Source organism: Alternaria atra (genome assembly GCF_907166805.1).
Source record: "Alternaria atra isolate CS162 genome assembly, contig: 21, whole genome shotgun sequence".
In the NCBI taxonomy this organism is placed as follows: domain Eukaryota; kingdom Fungi; phylum Ascomycota; class Dothideomycetes; order Pleosporales; family Pleosporaceae; genus Alternaria; species Alternaria atra.
Window position 1 is genome coordinate 6,916,202 of NW_025091319.1, and position 19,496 is coordinate 6,935,697.

The 19,496-nt window shown below is 50.7% G+C and overlaps 9 protein-coding genes across 9 annotated transcripts; 2 read left to right on the forward strand and 7 right to left on the reverse strand.

Moving 5' to 3' along the window:
* Nucleotides 1–44: 44 nt before the first annotated feature.
* On the reverse strand, nt 45–2,075 carry ALTATR162_LOCUS2751 (uncharacterized protein; the record flags this gene model as incomplete). Its single annotated transcript, XM_043310357.1, has 1 exon — nt 45–2,075. One exon carries the CDS (start codon nt 2,073–2,075, stop codon nt 45–47), a length of 2,031 nt encoding a protein of 676 aa, XP_043166292.1.
* Nucleotides 2,076–3,572: 1,497 nt separating this feature from the next.
* On the reverse strand, nt 3,573–4,016 carry ALTATR162_LOCUS2752 (uncharacterized protein; the record flags this gene model as incomplete). The annotated part of the gene is made up of 1 exon (XM_043310358.1): nt 3,573–4,016. One exon carries the CDS (start codon nt 4,014–4,016, stop codon nt 3,573–3,575), a length of 444 nt encoding a protein of 147 aa, XP_043166293.1.
* Nucleotides 4,017–4,412: 396 nt separating this feature from the next.
* ALTATR162_LOCUS2753 (uncharacterized protein) lies at nt 4,413–5,435 on the reverse strand (the record flags this gene model as incomplete). The annotated part of the gene is made up of 1 exon (XM_043310359.1): nt 4,413–5,435. The coding sequence occupies one exon, from the start codon at nt 5,433–5,435 to the stop codon at nt 4,413–4,415; it is 1,023 nt and encodes a 340-aa protein (XP_043166294.1).
* Nucleotides 5,436–5,636: 201 nt separating this feature from the next.
* On the reverse strand, nt 5,637–6,034 carry ALTATR162_LOCUS2754 (uncharacterized protein; the record flags this gene model as incomplete). Its single annotated transcript, XM_043310360.1, has 2 exons — nt 5,637–5,708; nt 5,759–6,034. The coding sequence occupies 2 exons, from the start codon at nt 6,032–6,034 to the stop codon at nt 5,637–5,639; spliced, it is 348 nt and encodes a 115-aa protein (XP_043166295.1).
* Nucleotides 6,035–9,379: 3,345 nt separating this feature from the next.
* On the forward strand, nt 9,380–10,974 carry ALTATR162_LOCUS2755 (uncharacterized protein; the record flags this gene model as incomplete). Its single annotated transcript, XM_043310361.1, has 4 exons — nt 9,380–10,251; nt 10,308–10,639; nt 10,693–10,910; nt 10,963–10,974. 4 exons carry the CDS (start codon nt 9,380–9,382, stop codon nt 10,972–10,974), a joined length of 1,434 nt encoding a protein of 477 aa, XP_043166296.1.
* A 520-nt stretch (nt 10,975–11,494) lies between these two features.
* ALTATR162_LOCUS2756 (uncharacterized protein) lies at nt 11,495–12,034 on the reverse strand (the record flags this gene model as incomplete). The annotated part of the gene is made up of 3 exons (XM_043310362.1): nt 11,495–11,523; nt 11,580–11,648; nt 11,710–12,034. 3 exons carry the CDS (start codon nt 12,032–12,034, stop codon nt 11,495–11,497), a joined length of 423 nt encoding a protein of 140 aa, XP_043166297.1.
* A 3,116-nt stretch (nt 12,035–15,150) lies between these two features.
* ALTATR162_LOCUS2757 (uncharacterized protein) lies at nt 15,151–16,662 on the reverse strand (the record flags this gene model as incomplete). The annotated part of the gene is made up of 1 exon (XM_043310363.1): nt 15,151–16,662. One exon carries the CDS (start codon nt 16,660–16,662, stop codon nt 15,151–15,153), a length of 1,512 nt encoding a protein of 503 aa, XP_043166298.1.
* A 40-nt stretch (nt 16,663–16,702) lies between these two features.
* On the reverse strand, nt 16,703–17,154 carry ALTATR162_LOCUS2758 (uncharacterized protein; the record flags this gene model as incomplete). Its single annotated transcript, XM_043310364.1, has 3 exons — nt 16,703–16,810; nt 16,868–16,924; nt 16,969–17,154. The coding sequence occupies 3 exons, from the start codon at nt 17,152–17,154 to the stop codon at nt 16,703–16,705; spliced, it is 351 nt and encodes a 116-aa protein (XP_043166299.1).
* A 605-nt stretch (nt 17,155–17,759) lies between these two features.
* Nucleotides 17,760–19,443, forward strand: ALTATR162_LOCUS2759 (uncharacterized protein; the record flags this gene model as incomplete). Its single annotated transcript, XM_043310365.1, has 2 exons — nt 17,760–18,853; nt 18,906–19,443. The coding sequence occupies 2 exons, from the start codon at nt 17,760–17,762 to the stop codon at nt 19,441–19,443; spliced, it is 1,632 nt and encodes a 543-aa protein (XP_043166300.1).
* Nucleotides 19,444–19,496: the final 53 nt, after the last annotated feature.

Genomic DNA, 19,496 nt, shown 5'->3' on the forward strand with positions numbered 1-19,496 from the left:
AATTTGAAATAATCGATTCGAAGCCTGATTACAAACGCCGCCGACTATTTAAACCAAGCCTGCAGCTTCTGGTTCTCCGATTTGGTGACAACAATGTTGCCTTCAACCAGCTTCTTTGCAGCGTCGATATCTGGCTTCCGGTCCTCGAAACGCGTTGCCAGTCTCCTTGCCTCAACAACCGCATAATGAGGCCGAAGCGTATCATCCTTCAATGCCGCTTGTATCGCTGATATACCATCCTTAAGATGATCTCCCCCCAAGACTAACACAAGATGGGCGTCTGGGCAAGCCAGTAGCTTATGAGCTGCAGCAGCATGGCTCGCATCCTTCGGTCCCGTCACTAGCACTGTTGTGTAACCAACGAAACGGGCAACAGCCTCTTCCACGTCCCATTTGACCTCGACACTGACATTGTACAAGCCGGTCGAGGCGAATAAGGCGCCTTCAGCACCACGCAGAAGGGTAGTGGAGGCTATGGTCTCCTCTCCTGGCGCTAGAACTTTATAGGCACTGTCGTCGTTGATAAAGATGGAACTGAAGGTCTTGGAGACGCCAGCGGGAGTTATCACTGTACCTTGTATGAAACCAGAGCGGAGACCAATGTCTGCGGGCACTTGTATTGGGAAACCGCCTTCCCCGGAAGTGTTGCGAAGCTTGAGCTCAAGACGTACTGGGGCGCCCAGAGGGACCTCAGAGATAGTAGGAGTCACGGAAAGCTCAACGTCTGGAATATCAATCGCGTTGTCTGGCGGAGATACTGATGGCGTAGCATGGGAAGAGCCAAATGGAGAGCCACCCGGCCGGACAAATATATCTGGCCAATGCTTCAAGCGGCGAATATCGTCGTCGGCAAAGCTCCATTTGATGTTGTCAGGGAATGGAGGCGGGGTGGTCTGCCCAGCCGCTGCGATGATGTTGCTCGTGTCCATGAAGTGCTGGTTGTTAAGATTGTGCTCCAAGCTCAAGGCATGCCCAATCTCATGCACAGCAGCGCGAAAATATGCCTCCGGTACCGCGCCAAATCGCCGGCCGCTGACGCGACCCCAACCGGGTGCAATTATCCAGGAAGTGGCAACTGCTGCACCTTCGCGAGGAATGTTGTTACTGTCTGTGCCATATGCATCGTACATAATACCGCGTGCTGTGCTGTCGATCGTCTTCACACACAGCAGATGAAATCGCCATTCAGTATCCAGGTTGGCCAAGTCACGCCAACGGAGCATGCCGGCGTGTAACTCGGCGTCAGTCCAACTATCGCCTGAGTGCTCAGTGATGTGGCTTTGGCTGTTTACAACAGTAAAGTCCCAAGAGACGTTGTCAAACACTTTCTTCCAGTCGAGTTGACTGACCCCGGTGAGACCATTGTTCAGCGGGCGTTCAGCACCAGTCACGCTTTCAATTTCGATGGTTGCTTTGCGTAGGAAGCTTGAAATCCATCCCATGGTGAGGCTGCCAACGACAACGCCAGCGGAATTCTTCACATCTCCAGTCAGGTAGTCACGTGCACTTGGATATCCGGCGGGTGGAGTGGCCCACGTCATCGTGGCCTTGAAAGAGCCTTCATTCGCCCATTTACCAGTCCCTCCCAGGACAGCTGGCGGCATGTACTTCCAGCGCTCAAATTCCAGCTCGAAATTGGTGCCGAGAGTCACACCTTCCAGTATCTTGGTGATGCTCAGGTAGTACCTGTACCTGGTGATTGACTGCACGGGGATTCCTGCTTGCGGGCGCGGACCATGACCGAGCAGAGGTACACGGACCGGCAGTGGCAGGATGCGGATTGGACGCTGGTAGAGGTCGCCACTTGCCGTTCGACCGCCACCGGCGCTCGCAGGGTGCACTTCCACACGAATCGTGCCGTCGTAGGCGGTAATTAGAAAGTTGGACGGGCGGAAAGTGGTAAGCCACGCTCCGCCACGAAGACTGCGCACCAGCGGAATTAGTGGAACTGGAATCTGTAACGGCTCACCTGGCCCGGGTGCTGATGGGGGAACGCTTGGCTCGTCATGATTGCCGAAGCTAGAGGCACCGGCACTGGGGAGCACTGGAGGAAGTGGTGGGGAGTTGAAATACATTGAGACGAGTATTTACGGAAGGAGGCAAGGCGGGTTTGTTAAAAGATCTGATGCTAACGAAGATCAAGATGGAATTGATCTCGTCTTCAAAGTTTCGGTAAGAACTTCCATCACCTCAGATCATTCTTGAACTTATACTCCCTTCTGGCACTGGTTTCGGCCTCAAAGCTGCCAGTCTTTTGTTCAGCTGATTACTCAGCTCGTCGTCACTCTCAAGGATGAGCAAGCTGAAATAGTTCATGGGGGTGGGGGGTAAACGAGCAGCTGCCAAAGCCTCCAAACCTTATGCCCTCTTGATAGCTCGCAACTTGCTGTGGGCGGAGAAAGGCGACGTGGATACGAGAGAATTTTGTTGGATAGGTCAGCTTTGGCTGCAGCTCATTCGTAAGCTGGAAGTGCTTATGACTAACGAACAGGAAGATGTTTTACTACAGAACGAAACGTAACAGATAACAAGCCTAACAAAGCTTACAACGCCCTGTAGCCAAAGGAGTTCACTTTGACAGAGCGAAGCCAGTTCTTTTAGCCAGTTAGGTTGTTTCTCGGGTGCGTGGTACTTGTCAGTTCATCAGGTACACAGCTAGAACACAATGATAGAAGGGTGAAGGGCTGTAGTAGATAGAGGGTTCGAAACGGAGTGATGCAGCCAACTTAAATGAGTAGTTCCGCAGAATTCCAGCTCGGCTGTTGTATGGTTACGACCCGTAGGGTTACAGGTCTGTTGAGCAGGTTGCGGATGGCGGTTGAGCTGAGGGGGAAGCGGGAGTAGGAGCGGTCGCAGCTAAAGTTCGCTAGAAGCAGTATACTTGCTCAGTAGCATGATATAAATCCACCAAGTTTATGAGAGGGCGCTTTTCGCTTTTCAGCTTCAGCTACAACGGCTGCGCCAATCATACCTCAGCTCCTTCAGCTGCCACGCCTCTATCTTTATCCACCTCGAGTCTATTCACGCTTCTGTCCAATATCGATCACTTGGTTAGGGTAAGCTGAAATACGTGGCTTCGGTCTAGATCGTCGAACACTGAAAACTGGCTGGCTGGAGGCCACTATAGTTTCGTACCGCAGGGCTGAACAAGCACTACTACTAAGATATAAGGCTTCGCTTGCAAGTTGAATAGCACGGTGTGAGTATAAACTAATTTGTTCAGACTGATTGACTTGGGTACGGAGTGCAATCGCCGCGTCGTAATCTGTAGATCCTTCGCGGAGGAATATACAGTCCCACCGCCCAATCGCTATCAAAACGGAGCTCTTAACTGATTAAACAAGTACGCATGATCAGTCAAATACTGATCGGCGTGTAGAATAGTATATATCGTCAATTAGGCTTGACAGTTACTTAATGCTTCATAGCGCGCGAGCTAATAGCAGCCCCCATTTCCTTGACTTGTTATAGGTCGTATCGATGCAGCTACAGTTGAGCTCATGAAAACGCCGCGCCATGGTTCTTTGCACCTTTACTATCCAAAGAAGGCATTCCAGGCCTCAAGGTTACACTTAGGAGAGTGTAAATACAAGCTTCTCTCCACCAGCAACACTAAAAGTACCGTTACCAATACTGAAAGCTTGTTCCTTCAGTTTCCAGGTCGAGCTAGCACCGCAGATGGGTAGGGAAACAATGCCCTTGGTATTGGCAGGGCTCTCGATTTTTAAGTTGGTGATGTGGCCCTCTGTTGCATTCCACGCAACGTGAGTTTTACCATTGGGGACAGAAATAGTGCCAGCTGCCCAAGACAATCCTAGAGTCAGAGGCGAAACCCGCCACTCCCGAAAACCAGGCTTAGCAGCTGTCACACCGAGTACGTAGGTACTGAGTCCACCTGTCGGTCCGGCCCCCCATGCGTGACACAGGCTAGTGATTGCTCCTAACCCAGGCCCGCCATTTGCATCGAGGGTTTCCCAGAAGCATCCAGTATAGTTCGCACCAGCGGAATCGGCCATCGGGTACCACAGAGAACTGAGCAGCTCATTGACCACTATTGTATCTGCTGCAGCTAATTCTGCTCGTAGATGATAAGCTGAAGCATATGGGCTGATGAGTTTTCGGAAACCGGCCGCAACGGTACCGTTGCAGAATGCCAAAGGCCCGCTTGGTGTGGAAAGTTTTGACAATATGCTCAACACTTGCGACGAAGTGTGGTTCGAGTCTGTCACTCCCGCAAGGATAGCAAGGGCGTTGCTATCTTGTGCAAAACTATCTGTTAATGCTTCAGAGATATAGAAGGCTCCAAGCTCGTTGTTCCAGAGATGGGTGTTGATTGCAACGTGAAGTGCATCTAAACGAGACCGAAAGGTAGTTGTGTTGATGCCCGCATCATCTAACATAGTGAGAGATGATTAGAGCGCGTAGGCGTAGCCCATGTTGAACTTCGTCACAACGCCACTTTGCGCAGGGTCATAATAGTTACAGTCGCCACCGGAAGCAGGATCGGAAATATTGAATAACCCGTTACCAGGAAGGACCTGAGAATCAGCCAAGTCTAGCATGCGAACAACTCTAGTTGCCCACTTTTTCGCAATGCTTGCGTTTCCTGTATAATGGTAGAAACTGGCGGCTGCTGTGACCAGGTTGAAAGAATAGCCAATAAGCCCAGTCAGGTTGCCCTCGAGAGGCCTAGCATATGGCTCCTGCTGGATTTTGGCGGTCGGACTGAAAATACCAGGTGTCAATTGAGAGGAACCCAACAGCTCCAAATTCCCCTCAATATACTCAACACCGACAGTGCTAACCATAGTAGAGCCAACGGTGACATCAAGATCTCCAGCGTAAGAGATGCGGTCACCTTTTGAACCGTCCACCGCAGTGGCGATAGGGTTAGTGCCCATAAGAAAGTCCGGAAGGAACGAGATGTCGGTGAGTTGTGCTGAGTATTTGAAACTGACTGCTGGGCTAGCTAAGGTGAAGTTGCGGAACATCGCAGACTGACCAAGAGCGGCGCCCAATCCAGAAGACCCGAAGAAAGCGTAGGTTTGCGAAAATTCCAGTACCTTGTTGGAGCCAATGTAGACAGAATTGAACTCAGTGCTGATGATAGCCTTCACATGGTGCCAGTTTCCAATTGTGATGTTAGCTGGGAGAGTAGCAAATGCGAGAAAATCGACATTTTCTGAAGATCCTGAGTTAGCGCTGACTGATCTATTGGCAATGTTGCACCAAATGTAGACGCCATCGTTCAGAGTACTCGCGAGAGCAGAGAACGAGAAACCGCCAGCAATAGGCTTGACGTCGAACTCGATCTCGTGCTCAGTGAGCGATGCAGCGTCACCGGAAAGACTTTGCGGCGCTAAACTTTCCACCAACGCTCCCTCGGAAGTGACTTCCCAGAACTCCGGAATGGAATGTGCGGGAATCTCATTCATTTGGACTGTTCTCGCACCCACGTCCCAAATCTGATTGATTCGGTCGTCGGAACATTGAAAGGACCCAGGAAGCGAACTGATGGGTGTTGTGGATATCATGGGTCTCACGCCTACTTTGGCCAATACCAAGTCGCCTGGGGTTGAAAGTGACAGCCTTTGGTAGCGAAAACCTCCCTGGATGAGTCTGTTCGTTCTGGTAGTTCACCCGGTGATGTTGTAGCTGTTGATTCGATAGGTATCCATAGCGGCGGCCAGTCCAAGCGGGCCATCGCTCTACGAGGATTAGCTGGTTGCACACGTGTATATGCTATCGAAACTCTTACAGTAGGAGAATTCAGTAAGACAGGAAGAGATTCGCTATACGTAACCTGGAGTCCTGATGTGTCGCCGCTAGCACTAATGACCTCGAATGTTGGAAAGCCTTCAACATTGGCGCCATAATCGAGGATTACTTCAGACGTGATTGAGTTGCCTTTCAGCGTGATGGTACTATTGGAACCATAGATGATGGTTGTGGAATCCCCGTCTAGTTTCTCTGCAGATGAGGGGTTTAAGCCGGCTAGCACACTAATTACTAGAGGAAGTGCAAAGAGACGCATTGTGCCGATCGAGATGAGGTCGTTGTTGTGGTCACAAACGCTTTACAGCATGATCGTAAGAACAACACTTTGACGTTATATAGACGTTGAACAACGGCATATGCCGGTTTGGTCTCCATGCCAAGTTCCAATACTACGCCAAAGCAACATATGGAGTAGCAAAATCCACGCACAATCAAAGGAGGTTGATGCGCCAAGCCGGTGATCTTGAGTGTACGAAACACAGTACATGACGTACAGTCCGTGCGCACCCAACGAGCCAGTTCAGTCAACGAGCCACCCCAACAAGATCAGACGACAAAAAAGATGAGGTTATCGAGCCACCCACAATAGCTATTATCGTGAGATTTTTTAGTGTATTGATATATTAACGCTACTAAAGCGTTTGCACTACTTGTATCTCGCTGGCGTCTTAAGTTGGCGCTCTCGCAAGCCAAATCTAGGTAGGGAGGGCGCCTAAGGCGGACTGGCAACCACCCGACTTGATGGAGCAACAACACGACGACGCTTTGTCGGTTTTTTTGCTAGTTTGTGTAAGGCTTCTCGCTTACGCTTATTTGCTGTATCGCGACTTTTTTAAGCGGTTGCAGCTTGTTGTTGCTGCTTTTTGAGTGCCCGTTCGGCAGCTTTCTCCTTACGCTGCCGTAACTGCTCCGCATCCTTAGCAATTTTGGCTTGTTGTCGAGCCACCTTTGCAGCTTCTTGAGAGCGCTTTTTCTCAGCTGCTTCTGCTGCTTTTCTCTCTCTATCGCGAGCTTTTTAGAGTTGTAGCTCCGCGGCTTCGTCCAGTTCTGCAGCCTTGCGCGCGCGGAGGATGGCAAGCTTCCTGGGACTGTAGAATACAGCTCCGCCGTGCCAATCGTCGCCCTCTTGAGTAGTTAGTGTTGTTAATTTGGACAGTCAGGATCTCATAAGGTTAAGTTTAGCGCGTAGCTCCGCGTTTTAGAGGCGGAGAAGCTCGTTGTTGACCTGCAGCGAGTGTAGGCCTTAGGACAGCCGTTTAGCTTCAAATTTAGCCTTGTCAGCCACCGCAGCGTCAAAATTTTTGCGCAGTTAAGGCCAGGTATCGCCGTCGCCTTGCTCCCTAATTCCTAGCTCGTTATCTTATTGTTGTAGTTGGTTGTTGAAGCGTTAAAGTACCGGGTCAGCGTCCATCGGCCATACGCCTGTAGCTTGAAAACTCTTCAATATAAGATCGTGAGTCATTGTAGAGCTCTAAGCCGGCTAAAAGTTGCTGTAGAAGTCGCGTTTAGTGATCCTTGAGATGCCTTAGGTCCGCTGGAGGCGTTGGGTAAGCTCCTCAGTGTAGTGCTTCGAAAGCGGCGAAAAGAGCACAACATCTAACGGCTGCAAACTGTGTGTAGAATGTAGTAGGTACACTATAACCATGATGCGTTTAGCTTCACAATACTCCAAAAAATCGGGCGTGAGGTGGCTAGCGTAGCCGTTAAGGATCAGAAGGCGCCATTGCCGGCGAGCTTTAGCTGCCGTGAAGCGTTCGAAGACCTGTTGAAGCCAGGCAAGTCCTAAATCATTATTTAACCATCCTGAAGCCGAGTGGGATACGAAGATTTAGTGTTGTTCGGCCAACAGGTCGTAAACCCAGCTTAATTGAACCCTAGAGATGCCCTAATAGATGAGAGCGGGCGGCAATGCCTCTCTAGAAGCGCATACGCAAGCCAGCAGCGTTACCCATTCTCTGTTGCTATCTCTCATCGCCGCGGTACGCTCCCCCGACTCATAAACTGCCTTAGAGAAGATCCTCTTCCTGCGGTGGGCGATGCCGACAAAGAAGCCCTTCTCATCCATATTGTACGTGTTGCGCTCTTCAATCTTATGTTCTTGCATCTTAGAGTGCAGCAAGTTGAAGTACAACTCGTATTTACGCTTGTTGTCAGCTAAGTAACGCTCACGATCTATACCGGTGTCCTATTTAGAGATGAGCTTATCGGGATGACGGTGTCGAAACCGGGTAACCCAGCTATCCGAAACCTCATGCTGCGCAACCGCGCTGCCAAAATTCTTCAAAAAACTCCTTGTAGATGGTACGCGGTCCCTTATTTGCCCTTCTACGAAGCTAATAAGCTTATCCTCTTGTTGTGGGTTAAGATTTCGTCGATGTTCGGCCGCCTCTGTGCCCCGGGGTTGTTGTGCGCCCCGGTGCCTCCGCGACAACGTCGTTCGATTAACTCCGAATATTTTTGCAACTTGGCGGTACGAGAATTTATCTCCAGCCTCACTCGATTCGATATATTCAATCGCTTCTTGAATCGGGTCCATAGTTGTGGACTTATGACGCGTCGCAGTTGGGATGGTTCATGAGGTTGCGGGGCTTCGGGTGGCTCGTTGACTGAACTGGCTCGTTGGGTGCGCACGGACTGTAGTGTCCCGGAGCTAGATGCGCACACGCTCCACACGTCACAGCCCACTCGCGGACGGTACACTATCAAGGGAGAATTTCCACGCATGAAGAATCCGTAGGCTATGGCTAAATTATCGTAGTGTCATGGTCAATGTGAACAAATCGAGTATATTCACTGTATAGCCAGCAGTGGCGTACAGGCAGACGACTGTAGAGAGCATTAGAGGTCGTGCAGAGAATAGGATGAATAAGACTCGTCGCAGTCCTCAACTCAAGTCAGTCAATGCTTTCGACTACTACTACCACCAGCGATTGCTGATAAGAGTTGCCTTAGGCCTTGGACCTGTACATGCTAGGACGCAGCTCATCAGCTTTGTTGTGCGATTTAACCTTCCCAAATCATGTGTCTTTGGAAGCTTCCTACAGTCTCGCAACTGTGTTGGTCATGTCTCATAATTAGTGCTGGGGCGGCGTGAACGGAACCGGCCACAGACTCTCGACCAATCGCGATTGGAACTGAGTTTTCGGAGTACGAAATACGAAATACGCAGCGCCAGGGCCTGAACCTGGACGAAGCACCACTAGACTAGGGATCTGTCAGGTAACTCCCAACCTTGATCTGTCGCAAAGGCAACCCGTCCTTGACTGTTTACTTACCTGTGCAACGATACCTACGTATTTTACAATGTTTTCTCTCGTCGTAACTTTGCCCTGAGGGCCTCGATATCCAGCAGCCAAAGAGGCAGATATAGTGGAATCAGTCTACATAAAGCCACGACCATGCGTAAAGGCTGAGATTTGCGGAAATTGGCTACAGACGATACGGACTTCTGCGGAATCCGAAACCCCGGTCTTCGTGTAATACCTGGCATTCTTAAACCCACGTTTCCCTCCAAGAAGAAGTATACGCACGCCTTGCTAAATTGGCAGAGCATTTTTTCTAATAATTCTTGGCAGTTCCGTTGCCTCCTTACCTTCGCAGAATGGGTCAACGATGGATGTCGCGGGCCATCGATCCTAAAAGCACCAACGGCTCAGCCACCGAGAGCGAGAAGTCTGAACGAAAGGCACTGCAGAATTGGGGTCCTACCGATGCATCCGCGGTTTACGAGTTTGGAGGTCCATTGGGCATGTTGGCCATGATGGTGGGATTTCCTCTACTCATGTACTTCATGTGGATAGGAGCTGTCTTCTACGATGGCCAAATTCCGAAACCAGGGAAGAACGAGTCCTTTACCATATTCGTGCAATATCTATGGTTTTTGATCAAGAACGAAGCCTACCCCACTAGGAGAGCATGGTTTATCTACTGGTCATTTGGATTCACGCAACTCGCCTTCTACGTTCTACTTCCTGGTGTTTATCGCAAAGGCCAACCTCTGCCGCATCTGGGTGGAAAGCAATTGGATTATTACTGTTCGGCTATGTGGTCATTTTACACCAGCGTCGCTCTTGCACTTGTCTTGCACTTTGGCGATTACTTCAGACTGGACACTTTGATCAGCGAGTATGGACCGCTGATGAGTGTAGCGATCATCTCCGGGTTTGTATGCTCTTTTGTTGCATACTTCTCAGCTGTCGCACGCGGTACGACACTGCGTATGAGTGGCAATCACATCGTCGACTTTTTTATGGGTGCGGAACTGAATCCAAGGATGTTCGGGATCTTAGACTTCAAGATGTTAGTTGAAGTCCGCATCGCGTGGTTTATCCTTTTCTTCCTCGCTTTGAGCACATGCCTGAAGCAGATCGAGGAGTCTGGATACGTATCTATAGAGGCGTGCTTTTTGCTTATAGCACAATATCTTTATGCTGGAGCTTGTGCCAAAGGAGAGCACTTGATTATCACCACCTGGTATGACCGAGACGACCGCCTCAACACTTCCATGATCGTTCTTTGACTGTATGCAGGGATATATACTACGAGAAAACAGGATTCATGATCATTTTCTGGACAATGGCTGGCGTGCCATTTTCCTACGCTCATGCTATCCTCTACATCGCCAACCACCACCACAGCGAGTATCAGTGGTCATGGTGGTTCGTAATTACCTTGCTCATCCCTTATCTTGGTGTCTACTATACCTGGGACACCTGCAACAGTCAGAAGAATCAATTTCGACAGGAAGAGCGGGGCGTAGTAGAGGAACGAACCACATTTCCGTATTTCAAATATGGAAATATCCGGAATCCGAGAACTATCGAGACAACTTACGGTAAAAAGCTGCTCTGCGATGGTTGGTGTAAGGAACCTTTCGATTCTGGGTTGTATCTGCTCTTTGTTAATCATTGACAGATGGAAAGGCGCGCAAGATCCATTACTCCTGCGATATTTATTTCGCTATCAATTGGGGCCTTGTTACAGGCTTCGCGTCGCCATTCCCATGGTTCTATCCCGTTTTCTTCACCATCATGATCATGCATCGCGCGTTACGCGACAATGCAAAATGCCGTGACAGGTATGGCAAGGCTTGGGAGGAGTACACCAGACGAGTCCCGTACATTTTCGTACCTGTAGGTCGCTACCAGGCTTACTGGCTTGCAAGACGATACTGACAAGACGTAGGGTGTTATCTAAGCCAGTAGCTATAGCGGAATTGCAGTCGCACTACCAGCGCTTTCGTTTCTAGATATGGTCAGTTTGTCGCAAGACAAGGTTATCACCGGATGAGTTCGAAGCCTTGTTGTGGCTAGGGGTGTCGAGTAGTAATGCGCAAGATGTATGATGGTATGATGATCTCTCGTGACCCTTCCTTCATGCGCTCAAGGCCATTGGCAGTGTGCTTGAAGCCTTTGACGAGATGGTCTATACTTAAGCAATTACCTTCCTGGAAGAGGAGGATGTTGCAAGAAAGTGAAAGCAGCTTTATTAGCCTTCTACACGGCATCAATGGCATGGTAACGATAAGACTCGCACCAAAGCCGTTCAACAGTTCATTACAACATCTAAATCACGGTTTACGTAAGACAGATGAGCTTGTAAATCGATGTATATGGTTTTACACTACGACATTCTTGGAACATTGCTCTCGTCTCAACGTCCTATTTGCGGCAATGGATAGTGCCGCCGAGGTATTCTGCTACTGATAATGTGACTCCTACTGCCAATGCACCTTCATCTCGGAACCTGACATGATTAGTCGTCATTACTCCGAGAATTTTACTGGCTGTCTTGTTGCTTACCAGGGAACATATGGGGAGGCATTGCGCGGACCAAATTCTCCTCGCCAGGTAGCACGCCGATATGGAATCCTGGTGATGGTTAGGTAAGAGAATTTTTGAGTCGGAGTATGATTACAAGAATGCAACGTACCACTAGACTCGAATAGCTTAGGTGAGTTCTCCTCCCCATTGTATTTGCATGGTTGCGCCATGTTACGATTCAACATCCAATACACGGGCATGGGCATAAAAGCGAGCGGCTCGATTTTGAAACGTCCAAAGGTCATTTCTTGGTTTTGACCAGCTTTACACAGATAGCCATCGCGTAGCGTAAAGACTGCAGCATCCTTGCGATCTCCAACCTTGGCTGGAACTCTCCCACCAAGATCCTCCATGCTGTCATCCATGGGCGGATTTGCTACAAAGCGTCCGTTAAACTCGATAAGGAATGGTCGGGGAAGGTTTGCGTTCTCCATTGTGGTAAGGCAGTGACTTCGATCAAGGTAGTAGTAAGAGATAGCTGGAAGATGTAAGAGTTGACGCCCAGTTCCCAGGCCTCTCGCACTCTCTTTATATCCTCTCTTTGCGTAAGAAACCCGTATAGCTGACGTAGCCTTACACACGACCAACGCAGGCTTCCCCCCTCATTGGAGCATGTGATGCTTGCATCGGCTTTGCGGAGCCGGAGCACATTAAAAGCAACAGGTGTCTCTCCCTCTGCTTACGACTTCAATGAGTGGAGGTTCTTGGGTATGATCGAATTGTCTTTCTTTGAGAAAGCAGCGCGTGACCAAGATTTGTAAACACTTCAGCTACAAAATCCTTGTAATATTTGACTCTTACGGGCTGGGACAGAACCTCATGCCCGTGCTTGGATGAAAGTAGAGGAATTCCCCTTACATTAGTTTGGCGTGCAGAAGATTAGTCATGTGATCTTTGGCTATAATATGCTGAATGCGGTAAATGGGTCGGATTAGAAGAATAAGCAAATAAGGACGCACGTAAGTCATATGCAGTATACCACGCGCAAGAGCGGGGTAGAGGTAATATCACTGCAATGGTGTATCATCAAAGACGATCGTCCAGACCTAGTCCTGGACTCTGTACCTTGTAGATAGGTCCTATGCTGCCTAGAAAAGTGACAGCCACTACATGTATCATAGGTGTACTACTGTCACGACCCGCTCTCAGTGTTTTTCGCAGGTGGAAGCACATACCACGAGTTTTTCTCGTTTCATTGTGAGCACACATGCTTTTTATGGCTTCGGTCCGTTCCTAATCTTCCGTGCTTGGCACTTGTCTGGTGGATATGGTGTGGTAGCTGGAAGAGACTAGACGCTGCAGCAGGCAGGAAAAAGCACATCTCACCTTTGCGCACCACCAAATCGATAGCTGTGGTCGTACGTTCAGTTTTACATCAGCATGCAGTGATAAGCAGCTCACAGAGCATGCTTAGTCGATATCATTTGACCTTTGTAGTCAGTTCAGATACGAGCGCAGGTGTTTCCCATCTCTGGTTCAATCACAACACATTCAAACACTTAGAAGAACAACGGATAACTGGTGTTGTGTGGGAGCTTCTCTGGAGAGTATGCATGGGTGCTACTTGGGCGTTTCTTAAGGTGCAACATAGCGGACCTTACAAATCAATCCCCGTGCACTAGTGAATGAGTCCACGGTCGCTATGATGGAGAGTATGAGGACTTTATTGGACTCTTCTACGGAGATGAAGTGTATTGCAGCGTAATTCAAGCCTGATCCTCTCGCTGTTAGATTATCTCGATTGAGGGTCCTTCATCAACTATGAACAAGCTCGTGCCGTGTAGTTTGTACCATAGTACTTCAGCATCCTAATCTACCTGTAAGAGGCTGAAGCCTTGGTTAGTAGTACTTGGCCTGTGGCCTTCGTTATAGCTGGTTGGGATAGGCTGCAACCCTCGGAGCGTTGTCGGGGCTTCATCGGCGCTCCACGGACCCTTAGAAGTTTCTCGAACCTAGCACTACGTGATACATAGACCCAGCACAAGCGTAGTGTAGCTTCTCTATCGAATTCATTACTGTTATACCTTGCACTTATGGTCAACCCATCGCACCCTTACACTACCCTGTATGTCCATTGTCTAACAAAAGGCAAGTCCGCTTAGCTGTCCCACCTCAAGCACTCTGGCCTAGCTATTGCCAGTGCAGCTTCATGTCACCTATCAAAAGTCAATCTTTAGCTCGCAGATGTGCCCGTTGCTGTCATCGCTCACCAGGTGGACCTAACATCTCGAAGGTCGCACGGACCATTCCGTCGTTGAGCTCCGGCGGAGCGAAGAAAAATCCTTACTTTGATTTAGCTGGAAACCTTTCAACGCTGATAATTAACAAATTTGTGACGAACCGTTAGTTTGGAGTTTGGGTTCATCTTGCGTCCCAGTATTCTGAAACTGCTGAACCGCCTCGCGCTCTTTCACCCAGTAAACCCTCATAGGTATAAGCGCCCTCGGCTCTACTATGTGCCGTCCCATATACCAGTCACCACTTTGCAAATAGCCGTTGCTTAGATGGAAAACTGCGGCATGGTCGCGGTCCCCGCATTTAGCTTCAATTCGGTCGTCTTCGTCTTCGTTGGGTACTGCCATAGTTACAAAGCGACCATTGAGCTCAATAGTGAAAGGCCGAGCGAGATTCGCATGTTCTATATTGGCTGTTCGGTGAATACGAGTGAGATTGAGGGAGGTAAGGTAACAGGAGAACAAGTTGTGTGGAGATGGCTTCGAATATTAGTGCATCGAAACCAGCCGGGTTACATCCCTTTTATATCTATCATCGCCCCTTAATATTCACAGAACGGTCAATCTTTACCATAGTTATCTCATATTGCATCAGATTCGTGGGGCCGAAGTACCTCTAAAGCAGCAATGGCTCCTGATCCTTTTGAAGTGCTGGTGGATGGACATCTGTAGATGTGATATTTGCTTTTGCGGACATGCGGTGCATGGCTAGGGGATGTAGCCAGTAAGAGCACGGAATCAAGGGTTTTGTACATGTCCAAGGTTACCTGCAGTACGTAGGGTGATAAGCAGAAGAGAAGTATCCGCGCATGTTATGGAGTCGAACATGGGGAGATAGTCGAGTGCTGGCGAAGGGACGGGCCGAAAGTACAAAAAGCATAAATACCGGAACGAACCGCAACAGATTTGTGCTATGTGCTATTCCTATGAGTAGCAGGTTACCTCGAAGACGAGATTGGCTCATAGCATACTACACGACTGATGCCACAGAGCTACACTGTACCGTCAATTTGGTGTGAAGAAAATAGCTTATTCATCGATATACAACGGCGAGGAATGATGCTGTCATGGTATGTCTAAGTTAACCCCGCTTTTTAGCTTGGTATGTTGCAGGCAGCGCGAGTGACTCCTTCGTTGCTTTTTGTTCTTCTTTCCAACCCATTTTCCGCATTCGGTGTACGTTACCCAGACAAGTCCCTGACTAATCGCAGACATGTGGGCACAGCACGCATGACATGTCGACAATGGTGAGGAATTGTATCACTGTGGGAAACTCCGATATCGAGTGCGCACACAAACATTGTCTTTCTACAGACTTACAGCTTCGCGAATACAGTCGGCACTGCACCTCCCATCTCAACGAGCGTACTCTTATTCCGTACCCAAGCCTCAAGCCCCTTCTTACCATTCTCAACCCCCACACCACTCTGCTTCCATCCACCTACGCTCATCTCAGCGGGACTCTCGCCCCAAGTGTTCACCCAAGTGATACCAGCTTCGAGTTGAGCAATGACCTTGTGCGCCCGGTTGAGGTCCTTGGTGAAGACACCCGCCGCTAGTCCAACATCGGTGTTGTTTGCCCGTTGGATCACCTCCTCGACGGTCTTGTATGTAAGGATGGACATCACAGGGCCGAAGATCTCTTCGCGGACAATCTTCATGTCGTCGGTGCAGTTAGTAAAGACAGTGGGTTGCACCCAGTATCCGTTCTGGTAGGACTTGTCGCTGTGCAATGAGACCCAAGAAGGTGTTTCCGGACCACCGCAGAGAAGCTTCGCTTTATCGTTGTCGCGACCGTACTTGATGTACTGAATGACCTTTTCGTAGTGCGGCTTCGATACTAGCGGGCCGAAGTTGGTTGCTGGGTCGTGGAGGTCGCCGGGGCGGATATATTGCATCTTCTCCAGTAGACACTTCTCGAACGTCTGTTTCATGCCTTCGGGGATGAAGACTCGTGTACCGTTGGTACAGACTTGTCCTGTTGAGAAGAAGTTGGCCAACATTGCGCCGTCGACTGCTTGGTCCACGTCGGCGTCCGGTAGGATCACGCAGGCAGACTTGCCGCCTAGTTCCATTGTCACGTACTTCATCTCGCCTGATGCGCTGCCTGCAACCTTCTTGCCGGTCGAGACCTGCCCGGTGAAGCTGACTTTGGCGATGCCAGAGTGCTTGGTGAGGTATGCGCCCACTTCGCCACCGCCCTGGACGACGTTGAAGACACCGGGCGGCACACCAGCTTCCGCATAGATGTCCGCTAGAACGGTCGAGTGCAATGGTGTGAACTCTGACGGCTTGTAGACCATGCAGTTGCCTGCTGCCAGACAGGGTGCTGACTTCCACAACGCAATTTGAATCGGGTAGTTCCATGCGCCGATTCCTGCACATACACCCAGCGAGTTCTTTGTGGTATATACCCACGCGTCCGGTCGCAGTTGTGCCGTCTCGCCATTCATTCCACCTCCTCCTACGAGATTCGCAAAGTATTCAAGGACATCTGCGCCGGTCACTACGTCTACGGTCGAGGTCTCGGAGAAGGGCTTGCCGGTATCGCTGGTCTCGATTCGCGCGAGTTCGTCATTGCGCGCGCGAAGTAGGGAAGCCGCTCGCTGGAGGATGCGCGCGCGCTCAATGGGTGGTGTTGCTGACCATGACGGGAATGCCTTGTGCGCCGAGGCTATGGCAGCATCGATGCCGGCATTTGAGGTTGTGTGGATGTTTGCGACGGGCTGGGCGGTCGCAGGATCAATTGTCTGGAAAGATGAGGTAGACGACCCTGATTGAAGCTTGCCGTCGTAGTAGGCTGATCGGGGCGCATATGGGAGAGACATGGCGAGGGTGGCTTGTTGGCGCAATGGATAAGCCTGGTACCTAAGTAGGTTGCTTCTGGCCTTGATACAAGGTCGCAAGAGTCTGGTCGCTGTTATCGTCGTCACAACGGGCGAGATGCACCGGGAGAATCTTTATGCACAGTTTGATCTGCACAGTGTCAGCCAAGTGCTCAAAGATTGGTGCGGTGATGTAACCTGAACTAACAATTGTATACGACGATAGCGGTGGGGAGCTTTGATGCAGCTGTTGCGCCTCTTTTTCCTGTCACGGATCAGTAATCCTTCGGAGCGTCGCCGACGAGATACGTCAGATATGTCAGGTGACGAGAAACAAGGGATAGAGTCAGGATGTGTATCACCGACGGTGACAGCTGCAAATGCTCGCTTTTCAGCGGGATGGCGCTGTTTCTTGTCGATGCTGGTGTCTGGCATAAAAGAGATGGACCGATGGCTGCTGCACTCACCGCCCGAGTATCGGGGAAGGTGCGGCATGGTCGGACAGGGATCGCCTGCTCGGAACCTGCAGCCTAGCGGGGTCAAGCTAGGGCCACTGTGCCCATCACATCATCGGGTGGTCTTACGACGCCTTTTTTTCTCTCCATCGAATTTGAAAAGTGACTTGAGGACCTCGCGACAAGCAACAACAAGCTCATCACTCAACCTGATTGATCAATTGAAATCACGCCACGTTTAAAGAGTACTAACTGCCTACCAACAGCCACCTCGCTTATCTTTCCCCGCGCAACCGTCGCAACATCGCTGACGTCGCGAGGCGTTGGTTGTGCACGTACAAGCCTCCGGTCCAACCGCGCAAACGGGCCTATTTAGCACAGTCTTATCTGGAAGGCAAACTACATATCCTGCAGCTGCGACAAGACTCTCCAACCTCCAGCCTCATTGCCAGCTCGGTTTTGACTGTCCGACCTTCTGCCGACCGCCCGATCGCGACCCCCGGCCCGTCTAGACACTAGACAACAGCGAGTCGTTCGAGCAATAGTCCGGATAGATATATAAGCTTGCCTCTTACGTGAAAAACGTCTTCAGCAGAAGTCACATTCTCGCCACTACCCCAAGCTCCCAAACACCTAGACGCAACAATGGCTTTCGAGACCGTGACCTCCATCCCCAAAGATGCCGAGTATGACTTTGTCATTGTCGGAGGAGGCACAGCTGGCTGTGTCATCGCCTCGCGACTCACCGAATATTTGCCCAACAAGAAGGTTCTCTTGATTGAGGCCGGCCCAAGCGACTTCATGGACGACCGTGTATTGCTGCTCAAGGACTGGCTCAACCTTCTCGGAGGCGAACTCGACTACGACTACGGCACTACCGAACAGCCCAATGGCAACTCTCACATCCGTCACTCGCGTGCAAAGGTCCTCGGTGGCTGCTCATCACACAACACCCTCATCTCTTTCAGGCCGTTTGAGTATGACTGCAAGAGGTGGGAAGCTCAAGGCTGCAAGGGCTGGAGCTTCAAGACCTTCATGCGCGTACTTGACAACCTGCGCAACACCGTTCAGCCCGTGCACGAGAAGCACCGAAACCAGCTTTGCCTCGACTGGATCGACTCATGCTCAACCGCCATGGACATCCCTGTGATCCATGATTTCAACCAAGAAATCAAGACCAAGGGTGCGCTCAAGCCCTCCGTCGGTTTCTTCTCAGTATCATACAACCCCGACGATGGCCGACGAAGCAGCGCTAGTGTCGCCTATATTCACCCCATCCTTCGTGGTGAGGAGAAGCGCGATAACTTGACCGTGCTCACCAACGCGTGGGTCAGCAAAGTAAACGTCCAGGGCGAGAAGGTCACCGGCATTGACCTCACATTCCAAGACGGCGAAAAGCGCACGCTCAACCCCAAGTGCGAGACCATCCTCTGCGCAGGTGCTGTCGACACCCCACGTCTAATGCTCCTCTCTGGTCTCGGTCCCAAGCAACAGCTCTCCGATCTCGGCATCCCTGTCGTAAAAGACATCCCCGGTGTTGGTGAGAACCTGCTAGACCACCCTGAGAGTATCATCCTCTGGGAGCTGAACAAGCCCGTACCCGCAAACCAGACCACTATGGACTCCGACGCAGGAATCTTCCTCCGCCGCGAGGTACCCAACGCAGCAGGTGGTGACGGTGACATTGCCGACATCATGATGCACTGCTACCAAATCCCCTTCTGCCTAAACACCGCTCGGTAAGTTCCACAGAACCCACGTGTTCACGCTAAACACTAACGTCAACCACAGCATGGGCTACGACTCCCCCATCGACGCCTTCTGCATGACGCCCAACATTCCCCGCCCCCGCTCTCGCGGCCGCATCTACCTCACATCCGCGGACCCTACCGTAAAGCCTGCCCTCGACTTCCGCTACTTCACCGACCCGGAAGGCTATGACGCCGCCACCATTGTCGCGGGTCTGAAAGCCGCCCGAGAAATTGCCAAGCAAGCTCCCTTCTCCAACTGGATCAAGCGCGAGGTCGCACCCGGACCCAAGGTGAACACCGACGAGGAGTTGTCTGAGTACGGTCGTCGCGTCGCACACACTGTCTACCACCCCGCTGGCACAACCAAGATGGGTGATGTGACTAAGGATGAGATGGCTGTTGTGGACCCTGAGCTGAAGATCCGAGGTCTCAAGGGCGTTAGGATTGCGGATGCAGGTTGTTTCCCCGAGATGCCTACTATCAACCCCATGTTGACTGTACTGGGTATTGGTGAGCGGGCGGCGGAGTTGATTGCGCAAGAGTGGGGATGGAAGGGTCTGCAGAAGGAGAGGTTGTAAGCGTGCAGGGAGAACATGTGTGGTATGGTGTGGTGTGGTTGGTAGTGGCATGG